Source organism: Mobula hypostoma, chromosome X2 (genome assembly GCF_963921235.1).
Source record: "Mobula hypostoma chromosome X2, sMobHyp1.1, whole genome shotgun sequence".
In the NCBI taxonomy this organism is placed as follows: Eukaryota; Metazoa; Chordata; class Chondrichthyes; order Myliobatiformes; family Myliobatidae; genus Mobula; species Mobula hypostoma.
This window is the reverse complement of record NC_086129.1, coordinates 42,554,058-42,566,981: the sequence shown is the minus strand read 5'-3', so window position 1 is coordinate 42,566,981 and position 12,924 is coordinate 42,554,058. Positions and strand designations below refer to the sequence as shown.

The window sequence follows — 12,924 nt, the reverse complement described above, 5'->3', positions numbered from 1 at the left end:
TTTTTGATTGGACACGGCATCAAAGGTTACACGAAGAAGGATGGGCAGTAGGGCTGAGGAGGGGAAAAATGTATTAGCCGTGATTGAATGGCAGAACACACTCGATGAGCCAAATGGCCTAATTCTGTTCCTATGTCTTATGGTCTTATGATCTTAAATGGAGTAACGTATGAAATAGCCCAATTCAGTGGTGGGACACCTGCTACAGAGGAATTTCTAGAAAATTGCAGAATCAACTATACTACAATTGCTGAAAATCACCAAACAATTGCACATGTACAGGTGATTATATAAAGATGCAAGCAAGCATATGAATAGTTAAACAAAGAGAAAAGTAACAATTTCACAGTCTAATCCAATATACAAAAGCATGAAGGGCATAGACATGATGAATTCACTCAGTCGTTTCTCAGGTTGGAGGAATGAAAAATTAGAGGGCTTGGGTTTAAGGTGAGAGGGGAGCGATTTAACAGGAACTTGAGAGGCAGCTTTTTTTACACAAAGGTGGTATGCATGTACAATGAGCTGCCAGGGGAAATTGTTGAGGAAGGAAGAATAACAGCTTCTAAATGACAATTGGAGAGGTACACTACATAAATTGGAAACATTATAGTCAAGCTTAAATGGGCAAATGAGCAGCCATAAATGCAAAAAGTTCTGTGGATGTTGGAAGTCCAGAGCAATACACACAAAAACAGCAGGTCAAGCAGCATCTATGGAAATGAATAAACAGTTGGCATTTCAACCGAGACTCTTCATCAGGACTGGAAAGGAAGGGAGAAGATGCCAAAATAAGAAGGTGGGGGAGGGGAAGCAAATCAGACTAGCTTGGATGGGTACCTTGGTCAACATTGACCAGTTGGGCCAAAAGGCTTGTTTCCCTGCTGTATGACTCTGTGAATGCTCTGAATCTATACTTTGTTGAGCCAACATCTATCCATTTTTTGTTGTGTTATGTGTCCACCAGTATGGTGACACACTTGCTGAATATTTGACAATGTAGATGAGAGCTAATAAAGATGAAATCTGTCAATTACTTGATGCTTCTGCCCTCTATAAATTGGCAAATGCCAAGATTTCAATCTGGAAGGATAATAAGTTTATTAAAAGTAAAAGATCAGTCGCATCTCAAACTGGATGGAGTATAGTATTGCTGCAATATTTCAAAGCTTCCTAATATACAAAAATACCCTTAACCAAGCTAATAGCAGGTGTCCATTCTAAAATTAGAAGTAACAAGTTTTGAAAAAGTGTATTCATTAGTAGGACCTGACATAGCAATGATGGTATTTATGTTTATGTGTGGGATTATTTTTACATTATGAATTGTTACAATGTGAAAGGCGGTGTGAGAAAAGGTGGTGGACGCACAGCTTTCAAAATCAAAGTGAATAAACGGTTCTATTTTAACTTCATCAGTCCACAGAACATGTTTCCAAAATGCATCAGGCTTGTTTAGATGTTCCTTTGAACCTTTTGAATAGAACTTTTTGGCCACAATGAGCAAAGGTATGTTTGGAGAAAAAAGGGTACAGAATTCCATGAAAAGAACCCCTCTCCAACTGTTAAGCACTGGGGTGGATCTATCATGCTTTGGGCTTGTGTTGCAGCCAGTGGCACGGGGAACATTTCACTGGTAGAGGGAAGAATGAATTCAATTAAATACCAGCAAATTCTGGAAGCAAATATCACACTGTCTGTAAAAAAGCTGAAGATGAAAAGAGGATGGCTTCTACAACAGGATAATGAACTTAAACACACCTCAAAATCCACAATGGACTACCTCAAGAGGCGCAAGCTGAAGGTTTTGCCATGGTCCTCACAGTCCCCCGACCTAAACATCATCGAGAATCTGTGCATAGACCTCAAATGAGCAGTGCATGCAAGATGGCCCAAGAGTCTCACAGAACTAGAAGCTTTTTGCAAGGAAGAATGGGTGAAAATCCCCCAAACAAGAATTGAAAGACTCTTAGCTGGCTACAAATGTAAAAGATGGAAATAAAAAGGTTTCCTTGTTAAAATATTAAAGAAATGTGTCATCTTTAACTTAATGCCTTTTGGAAATCAATTCATCTTTTACTCACTTAGCTATTCACAGTAACAGAAATTTTGACCGGGGTGCCCAAACTTTTGCATGCCACTGTATATATATATATATAATATACACACACAGGAACAGACAAGTTCTGAGTCAGGTGCCAGAATATTGCAAATTTGCAAATACTAGGATGTGGTTACTTCTCTCGGTCACATTCTGTCTGAGTTAGCAACAATCTGCTTAGGTATCAGACAGAGCAAATGTCACACCATTAAGTGTAATTTGGAATGGTTGCTTTTGTCTGCTCATTCAAGATGATAATGTGACAACATTCACCTATCTACTTAGTTATCAGCAAAAACTAGCAACGCTTAAAAATAAAGTTTGAGGAAGTGAAATTGACGTGATGTGCAAAAATTACCTATTGATAATTATTTTCTTCTGGAGTTTTACAGAAGGTAAGATACATTTTATTACATTTCATTTATTTTTCTCTTTTAAACTTCATCTATTATTTCAATGGATGTGAAGAGTTTGAATGTAGTATACTGTACATATAGCTCTTGTAATGTATGCATTAATTTATTATGTGAAGGAAGTCCAGCAGATAGAGTATATATAGGCATGACAAAGCACATGGAAAATTGCAAGGATGAATTATATCTCTTTTAATAGTCTGAATAGTAAAGCAGATAAACAGAGAATATGATTAGTGCTTGGGAATATGATATTATTATCATCACAAAGATATAGTTGAAAGAAGGCAGGACGGACAACTTGATATCCTGGGCATAGGATCTTCAGGGTAGATGGAAAGAAGAGGCAGCTTTACAATACTAATTAAGGAGTCCATTACTGCAGTTAGGAGGGATGATGTCCGAGAAGGCTCTTCCAATAAGGCCACACAGATACTCAGAAACAAGAAGGAGTGATCATTTAATGGTGTTATATTCACGACTTCTTAAGAGGCAGCAGAAAGTAGAGCAGATAATGTAGGGTTATAATAATAGGGTTGTAATAATTGTGGATTTCAACTTCCTCAATATTAACCGGGATAGGTTTAGTATGAAAATGTTTGATTGGAATTTTGAAAGGAGAGCTTTGCAAGTGTGTAGGTAGAGAAGGCAGTACTGGAACAATATAGCATGTAGACAGCAGGTGGTTGGAGTGCCAATGGAAGAGCACTTTGGAGATAGTGACCCTGACGGTGTAAGTTTCAAAGCAATTACATGCCGAAAGGGTAAGAATGGATTAGAAACTAATGTCTTGAATTAGAGGAAGGCTGATTTCAATACCGTAAGGCAGGACCTGCCAAAATAGACGAGGAATAGCTACATCTGACAAGCATCATAGAAAGTGTAGGAGGGTATCTGAAATCAGAAGGAAAAAAGAGGACACTGTGTGTTACTGGGGGACAGGATTAAGATAATTTTAAAGCATTTTGTAACTACATTAATGGTAAGAACATAACCAGGGAAAGAGCTGAGCCTATAAGGGACCAAAGAGAAAACAGTCTGAGGACCAACATTAATCTTACTTGGAAAGACAAAAATTTATCAGATAGTCAGCACGGCTTTGTTAAGGGTGGATCTTGCTCAACCAAGTAGTTTGAAATTTTCGAAGAGGGAACAAAATTTATTGAATGGACAGTGTGGTGGATATAAATGACTTGGATTTGACAAGGTCCCATACAGGAGACTGATCCTAAAGGTTGGAGCTCTTAGGATCCAGGGAAAGTTGGCAAATTGGTTCCAGAATTAGTTTGGTGTTTAAGAGACAGAACATGGCCACTGCTCTGTTTGTCATAATGTGAATTAAAAAGTGAAATTCTTTTTTGATAATTGGATTAATTAGCAGAAAGTGTTTATTACCCTTTAGAAATCTTATTGAGATCTTGAAAATTTTAAATTGTAATTGATGGTTCTACAAAGTGTATGTTGTCCTGAATTAGTTTTTAATGATCACTAGGTGAATGTTTAACTGAAGCACAGCACAAAAAGTGCATGGGCTAGTAAATGCCAAAATATATGATTAGGAAAAAATACTTTTATCTTTATCCTTACTCTATACTAATAAAAAGGAATTTTGCTTAACCAACACTGATCACAAGTTAGTTATGGATGAGAAGAACATTCAGAACCTTTTTATAATTCATCTAGAAATCCATCTGTTTAAAAAATCCCACGGCATTTATTTTCCATCTAGATATTATTGGATAATAGTATTACATATGATCCTATTCTATTCTATCTCCATTATTCTATCTAGAAATTTATTTCTCATATTGTGAAAAATCTTGTGTCATCAGTTGTAAAATTTACTTTTACTGGTTTAAACCTCTTTGCCATGTTCAGCTTCCAATAAAGTTTGAAGTGATGTTCCTTTTATATTCCCTGGTACCTGTGACACCATCATTCAGTGACTCCAGTCTGAGTAAAAAGCCAAAATTCCCCTAAGTTTTATCACAACCCAGACATTAGCCGGGAGAGGTCATTGTCATTTTGATACGTAAAGCAAATGTTTTTTTTTCAGTTTCCTCCATAAACTTGGTACAGAATATCTTACTTTGTTCATCTACCATTCAATCTCTGTTTCTTTTGACATATTCTAGACCAGGAGTTCCCAAACTGTTTTATGCCATGGACCAATACCATTAAGCTAGGAGTCTGTGAACCCCAGGTCAGGAACACTACTCTAGACAAATTGATAGATTGATTGGTCGATTGACTCATTCACTTAGAACATTGTGTAAGCAGAAAATAAATTCATTTTTTACCTTTATAAAGGCATTTACTCTGGAATATACTGGACGGCACGTTAGCGTAGTGGTTAGCACAATGCTTTACAAGCAACCCAGGTACAATTCCCGCTGCTGCCTGTAAGGAACTTGTACATTCTCTTCCCGTGACCGCGTGGGTTTCCTCTGGTTGCTCTAGTTTTCTCCTACAGTTCAAAGACATACCATTTGGTAGGCTAATTGGTCATTGTAAATTGTCCCATGGTTAGGCTTGGGTTAAATCATTATGAGTGGTATAGATAAGATTAATGTAAGCAAGCTTTTCCCACTGTGGTTGGGTGAAACTAGAAGCGGAGATCGTAAGTTTTGGTGAAACATTTAAGGGGAACCTCGGGGGAACTTCTTCGATCAGAGGCTGGTGCGAGTGTGGAACGAGCTACCAGAGGTAATGGTGGATGCAGGTTCTTGTACAACATGTCAGGGAAGTTTTGATAGGTACAAGGACATGAAGGACATAGAGGAATATGGTCCAGGTGCTTTTGTGCAGGGCTGGGATTATACACACGTAATGCATATTCAATATAGAACATAGTAGAATAATAGAGTACCGCACAGTACAGGCCCTTTGGCCCACAATGTTGTGTCAACCTTTTAACCTACATTACTGTGCAAAAGTCATAGGTACATATATATAACTAGGGTGCCTAAGACTTTTGTACAATACTGTAGTAATCTGCACTGTAGTAATTTGCACTGTACTTCTGCTACTTCTGCTGCAAAAAAAACACAAATTTCATGGCATATGTGAGTGATGATAAAGCTGAGTCTGATATGGGTCTCTATTGTGGACTGAGAGTGGGAAGGGGACAGGGAGAGGGGAATCATGGTTGGGAAAAGGTGAAGGGAGGTGGGAGAGAGCAGGAAGCACCACAGAGACATTGTGTAATGATCAATAAACCAATTGTTTGGAATCAACTGACCTTGCCTGGTGTCTCAGGGCTGCACCACCTCCTGCCCCTGGCACTCCTTCTCTGCCACCTGTCCCACACCCAACCCACGGCGTTGCAACCTCACCATTCCCAACATCCTTTGCGCCTGCCAGATTTACAAACTCACTCGCTGCTCCACATTGACAAATACAGTACTGTGTAAAAGTCTTACACACCCTGGAGATATATATATATACAGATGTGCCTAAGACTTTTGCACTGTACTGTACTCTAAGATTTATTTATTTAACCCTTCCCTCCTACATAGTTCTCTATTTTATTATCATCCATGTGCCTATCCAAGAGCTTCTTAAAGGTCTGTAAAGTACCTAACTCTAATACCACCCCGGTAGAGTGTTCCATGCACCTATCACTCTCTGTGTAAAAAAACGTTCCTCTGATTTCCACCCTATACTTTCCTTAAAATTATGCCCCCTCACATTAGCCATTCCCACCCTGGGAAAAGTCACTGGCTATCCACTTGATTTATGCCTCTTATCATCTTATACACCTCTATCGAGTCACCTCTCATCCTCCTTTGCTCCAGAGAGAAAAGCCCTAGCCCGCTCAACCTATGCTGAAGCCGCACAAGACATCCTGACCTAGGGTGCTGTCAATATGGAGCTTGCACCTTCTCCCTGTGATGACATGGATTTCTTCCAAGGGCTCTGGTTTACTGCTACATCCCAAAGATATGTCATTTGACAGATTTTGTTGGCCACTGTAAATCGTCTTGGGTGTGTAGGTGAGTCGTAGAAACTTGGGGGTATCAATATAGAGTGCGTAAATGGATGGTTGATGGACAGTGTGTGTTCTATGCCTCTGTCCATGCTACATCTCTCCACAAGTCCACGAGGTGGAATGAGATTTCAGGTCAGTGGTGAGCACAGTGCCACAGAGGTCAGTACTGGGCCCGCAAGTGTTCACGATAATCATTAACAATTTGGAAAACGCGACCAAGTGTAGCATATCTAAATTTGCTAATGACACTAAATTAGGTGGAAAAGCAAATTTTGCAGAGGCTGCGGAGAACGTGCAGAGAGATATAGACAGGTTAATTGAGTGGGATGAGTCTGACAGATGAAGTACAATGTTGGTCAATGTGAGGTCATCCACTCTGGAAGGAAAAATAGAAGATCAGATGATTATTTAAATGGTGAAAGATTGCAGCTTGTTGTTGTGCACAGGGATATGGGGGTGTTTGTGAACAAATTACAAAAGGTTGGTTTGCAGGTCCAACAGTATTATCAAGAAGGCAAATGAAATGTTAGTCTTCATTGTTAGAGAAATTGAATTTAAGATTTGAGGAAAGATCTGCTGGCTTTGGAAGCAATACAGGGGAGGTTCACAAGGTTAATTGTGGTGATTAGCCTATGAGGAGCGATGGAGTTGCCTGGGAATATACCCACTGGAATTCACAAGAATAAGTGTGTGTGGGGGGCGGGGGGGGGGTGGTCTACAGAAACATATAAAATCATGAATGGAATTGATAAGATTGAGGCAGGAAATTTATTTCCACTGGAAAGTGAGACTAGAACTAAAGACATGGCCTCAAGATTCAGGGAATAGACTTAGGACAGAGATGAGGAAAAACTTCTTTTCCCAAAGAGTAGGAATCAGTGGAATTCTCTGCCCAGGCAAGCAGTAATGGCTACCTCATTAAATATATTTAAGGCACAGTTAGATTAATTTTTGCATAGCAGGGGAATTATGGGTTATGGGGGAAAAGCAGATGGGTGGAGATGAATCCATGGCCAGATCAGTCATGATCTTATTGATTGGTGGAGCAGGCCTTACTCTTGGGCCCTATTACGTTCTTAGGACCAAAAGGTCCAGCCAATACATACAGATACCAACGATGCTGGATGACACTGGCATAATAATGAAGAGTAGGTCGGGTGGTGTTATGATAAGATTGAGCTCTGTTCAGATACATGTTTAACATTTAACAGTGGGGTTATAACATGCCTCAATGAGCTAAACAGAGTATTTTTGTGCCATTCTGTAACACTCTGAAACTGCAGTACTTATCACAGGATTCACTGACATCTTCCCAAATGCCTCTGCACAGCAGCATCACTTAGTCCTTCTGTTTTTTGAAATAAACTCTGTTTTCCTATTTTTGCCACTAAAATGGATAATCTCACATTTTCCCATAATTAAATCCATGTGCATTGCCATCCTCTACTCCCATCAGTTAGCCTCATACTTAATTTTCCTTATGATGACAATTATTTCAAATTACCCTCTCCCTTTGTCCCTATTTTTTAACATCTTTTGAGATGCTTTTAGTATCTACCACTAAAATTATCTATTCAAAATTCTTCTCACGTTCTTAATTTTTCTGACTCAACCTCTAAGGGCCAAAATTTACTCTAGCTTTTTTTCTTCCCTTATATTTATTTATTGGCATTTTTTAAGTTTCCCACTGGTAATATGTTTTCTCTCTGTTACCACATTAATCACAAATTTGCTGGTTTCTAAAATTCTGCTAATCTTTGCAAAAATATATGCCTTTTCCTTCAGGGGAGGGGAGGGAGGGGTTCCCCTCCCTCCCTCCCCTTCCTTCAAACCATCCTTAAATTCTTTTTTTAGCTATGGAGTTGGGTTGCTGATCTCTAAATGTGGCATGAAGGAAAAATGCATGTCCTGGAAACAAAAATAAACAGCAAAGGCAGGCTGATACCATTTGTAAAGAAAGAAACACAGGTAATGGAAAATGTTAGAGTTGAAGGCAATGACTGGGGAGGGAATGTGGAGATGGGGAAGATAGCAAAGAGAGGAAAGCAACAATGCTTAAATGGCAAATCAGGTGATGATATAAAACAAGAACTGATATGTCTCTAAGATGTCCCAGAACACTTCAGATGTTGATCTTAGTGCTTCAGCCCCCTGATTTTCTGATGCAAAACCAGCATCCTTCATTTCCCCTGAAAACATGCCAGCAAGCTACCTTCGTATATTGAGGGACTAGCTAGCAGACGGTTAAGGGTCATGTCGTTGCAGAGTTCCATACAAACCAGAAACTAAAACTGAAGGTTCAGCTGAACCTTTACAAAAACCTGGTAGTTTCACCTTGATTTTTAAAAAAAATTAAATCTGGTGGGATATCAGCTCATGTAGTTGTCTCTGGGTCAGTAGTCCAGGCTAGTTACTTAACCAATAGGATCTGAGTTCTTCTGCTGAATTCCTTCCTGAAGCGAACAGACAGTGAATATCAGTTTATGTGTATTACTTTCAAAAGGTTTATATATCATGAAATTTGGTGCTTTGTGGCAGTAGTACAGTACAAGACATAAAAAATTACTATAGGTTACAATAAGAAATATATAAGAAATAAATAGCACGAAAAGAGAGCAAAATAATGAGGTAGTGTTTAGGGGTTCGTGAACCGTTCAAAAATCTGCTATCAAAGAGGAAGAAGCTGTTCCTGAATTGTTGAGTGTGTGCCTTCAGGCCTCTGTACCTCCTCCTTGATGGTAACAATGAGAAGAGGGTATGTCCTGGGTGGTGAGGGTCCTTAATGGTCGATGTAATCTTCTTGGGTCATCGACTTTTGAAGATGCCTTTGATGGTGGGGAGGCTCGTGCACATGCTGAAGCTGGATGAATCTATAACCCTCTGCAGCTTTTTCTGATCCTGTACATTGGAGACTCCATACCAGATGCTGATGTTACCAGTTAGAATGTGCTCCACCATATATCAACTTCGGTAATGCCCCCCAACCCCCTCCTTCACCATTTCCCATTCCCTTTTCCCTCTCTCACCTTATCTCCTTGCCTGCTCATCGCCTCTCTCTGGTGCTCCTCCCCCATTTTCATTCTTCCACGGCCTTCTGTTTCTTTCATCAATCAACTTCCCAGATCCTCACTTCATCCTTCTCCCTCCAGCTTTCACCTATCACCTTGCGTTTCTCTCTCCCCTCCCCCCAGCTTTTAAATCTACTCCTCAGCCTTTTTTTTCAGTCCTCCCAAAGGGTTTGGCCTGAAGTGTTGACTGTACTCTTTTCCAAGATGCTGTGTGGTCTGCTGAGTTCCTCCAGCATTTTGTATGTGTTGCTTGGATTTTCAGCATCTGCAGATTCTCTCTTGTTTGTCCACCATATATTTGGCAGAGTTTTTGGTGTTGTACCAAATCTCCTCAAACTCCTAATGAAGTATAGTTTCTGGATGCCTTCTTCATAAATGCATCAACGTAGTGTGTGCAAGATAGATCCTCTAGGAAGCTGATGCCCAGAAACTTGAACTTCCCACAGCTGATCCCTCAATGAGGTCCGGTGTATGTTCCCTCAAGTTCTCCTTCATGAAGTCTGCAATCAATTCCTTGGTCTTACTGACGTTGAATACGAGGTTGTTGTGACACCACTCAACCAGCCAATCTATCTCACTCCTTATGCCTTCTTGTCACCATCTGAGATTCTACCAACAACAGTTTGATCATCATCAAATATATGCTGCATTTCAGCTGTGCTTAGCTACATGGTCATGGGTGTAGTGAGAGTAGAGCAGTGGGCTAAGCACACATCATTGAGGTGCACCAGTGTTGATTGCCAACAAGTAGAAGATATGTATTATTTCTAAATAGAAACCCGAGAACAGCAGTAATCCGTGGGTAATATTCAAATGAATTATTAGTTAAACTATTTTGGTATTATTAATTGTGGAATGAGGTGACTATTTAACTCCTGTCCAATGTAGCAATCCATTAGATTTTGGATTAAATCCTGGGGTGGACAACCTGTGCTTTGAAACTAAACTTGTTTTTGCTCTGGGCTACACTACTGAGAATTAACTGTGCCAGAGTAAAACTTATTATTGACAGTAATCTATAATAAGTTGCATCAATCACTTAACTTAAATCAGCAACCATCCTCAACTGGAAAAAGGACGTGGTCCAAACTTAAGTTTGTGAACCGGACTGTTTGTAATTATAAATATTTTAATGTTATTTTCAGAGGAGTCAGAGGAAAGGACATAATTAATTATTTCATTGAGCCACATAATATCAGTTAAATCTGGAAAAAGCCCTCTTCTCATTACTACCATCAGGAAGGAGGTACAGGAGAGTGAAGATGTACACTCAACATTTTAGGAACAGCTCTTTCCCCTCTTTGATCAGATTCCTGAATGGTCCATGAACCCATGAACACTACCTCATTAACACAAGAGATTCTGCAGATGCTGGAAATCTTGAGCAATGCACACAAAATGCTGGAGGAACTCAGCAAGTCAGGAGGGGAATAAACAGTCGACGTTTCAGGCCAAGGCCCTTCATCAGGACACTCGTTACTCCTTGTTTTTGTATTATTTATTTGGTTTTGAAATTAATATTAATTTTTATGCTATCTACAGTCACTGGATGGCACAGTACTGCTATCACAAAATGAATTTCACATAATATAAATCAGTGATAATAAATATAATTCTAGTTTTGTTTCCAGAATTAAATCAGCGGATAGTACTAAACTATTGAATCAAACTTGTGATATCTTCTGTGTGTGTGTATGTGTCTGCCTGTGTTTATGCGTGTACATCTGTATTCCTTTATGAGACTCACAGTCTCATGTTCTGCTCTCTATCTGACCGCATCTTAATTTGCATTGTCCATGCCATCAACACATGCTTGTTCTGGCAAATCCATTTTAATATCCTCACTTTTGCCAATGCCCTCCCAATCTCTGAACTCTCCTACAGGACTTTAACCCTCTGAAATATCACAAATACACTACAATTGGGAGCCATCCCTTATTTCAGAATTTCCAGCCTAAATCTCTGTTTCCATGCCCTACTTCTTCCTTTAAGACCATCCTTAGAAACCAGTCCATTCACCAAGCTTCTGATCATTAGCCCTTACATACCAGTACTGAACTTTGTAAACAGCTCTGGGGGAGATTTGTTATTCTTATTGCACAATTCAAGCCGATGCTTTGAAATGGTGTGCATGTACATACGTATATTGGTGTAGAATTTCCTAGCACCTCTACAAAAGTGTCAAACAGTCACTGTGTAAACCATATTGCCTGACTGTTGAACAGCAGCAGTATCAGTCTTGTACAAGGTTAAGCCTTTCCCTTGCAACTTGCAGAACTGATGTAGGGGAGAAAGTTCTGGTTTTGCAGTTTTGCAGCGAGAGTTGGGTGCTGTCTGTTGTTCAAGGGGATAGTTGAGTGAGGGAACTTCCAGAAAGTGAGGGCACTGGCTACTTAGGGGATTGCCACTCCTGGGTCATAAAGATGGAGGAGTTTTAGAGGGTGATGGGCATATGGAAGGAAAGATTCAGATTTTTGGTCAGAGGAGACACATGCCCTCTCGTATGACCCGTCTCTGCCCTAGGGAAATGGTGCTGGCTCCTCACTCTATCTATGCATTTTATCATCTTCTTTCTTTCTTTCTTTTTAAATCTTTTTATTGAATAAGTATACAAAAAGGTAAGCCATATAGACACTAATACACTGTTAGAATATAATAAAATTACAGAAGATATTAATACAAAAAAAATACTACAATGTAATTTAAACATAATGTACCAAGGTAACATAATAGTATACTAATTTTTATATAAATATCAATAGAGAAAAGGAAAAAAAACCCCAAATAAAAACCCACCGTGCAACTAACTAAAAGCAAAGCAAAGCAATGGGCTAACTTGAAACCAAACAGAGTTAAACTTAAAATCACGTCCTCAATCCCGACCTCCATTAAAAACAGTAAAAAAAACAAGAAGGGTATATATTACATTAAATGAAAATATTGAATAAAAGATCTCCAGGTCTGTTCAAATTTAAATGAGGAGTCATAAAGATTGCTTCTAATTTTCTCCAGATTCAAGCATAATATCGTCTGAGAAAACCAAAAAAAAGGTCATTGGAGCATTAAGCTCTTTCCAATGTTGTAAGATACATCTTTTTGCCATTAAAGTAAGAAATGCAATCATTCTACGGGCTGAAGGGGAGAGATTACTGGAAATTTTAGGTAGTCCAAAGATAGCAGTAATAGGGTGAGGAGAGATATCTATATTCAATACCTTGGAGATAATATTAAAAATGTCTCTCCAAAAAGTTTCCAAAGTAGGGCAAGACCAAAACATATGAGTTAAAGAGGCTATCTGCCCCGGACATCTATCACAAAAAGGATTAATATGAGAATAAAAGCACGCTAACT

At 39.1% G+C, this 12,924-nt stretch overlaps 1 protein-coding gene across 1 annotated transcript in view; it reads left to right on the top strand.

The window, feature by feature from the left end:
- Positions 1-2,325: 2,325 nt before the first annotated feature.
- The window catches only part of LOC134340691 (coxsackievirus and adenovirus receptor homolog), a 59,599-nt gene continuing 49,000 nt past the window's right edge, over positions 2,326-12,924 (top strand). The window contains exon 1 of the mRNA XM_063038151.1: positions 2,326-2,496. Coding sequence (XP_062894221.1) covers positions 2,445-2,496 — 52 coding nt within the window. The 5' untranslated portion in view covers positions 2,326-2,444. The remainder of the gene's footprint in view (positions 2,497-12,924) is intronic.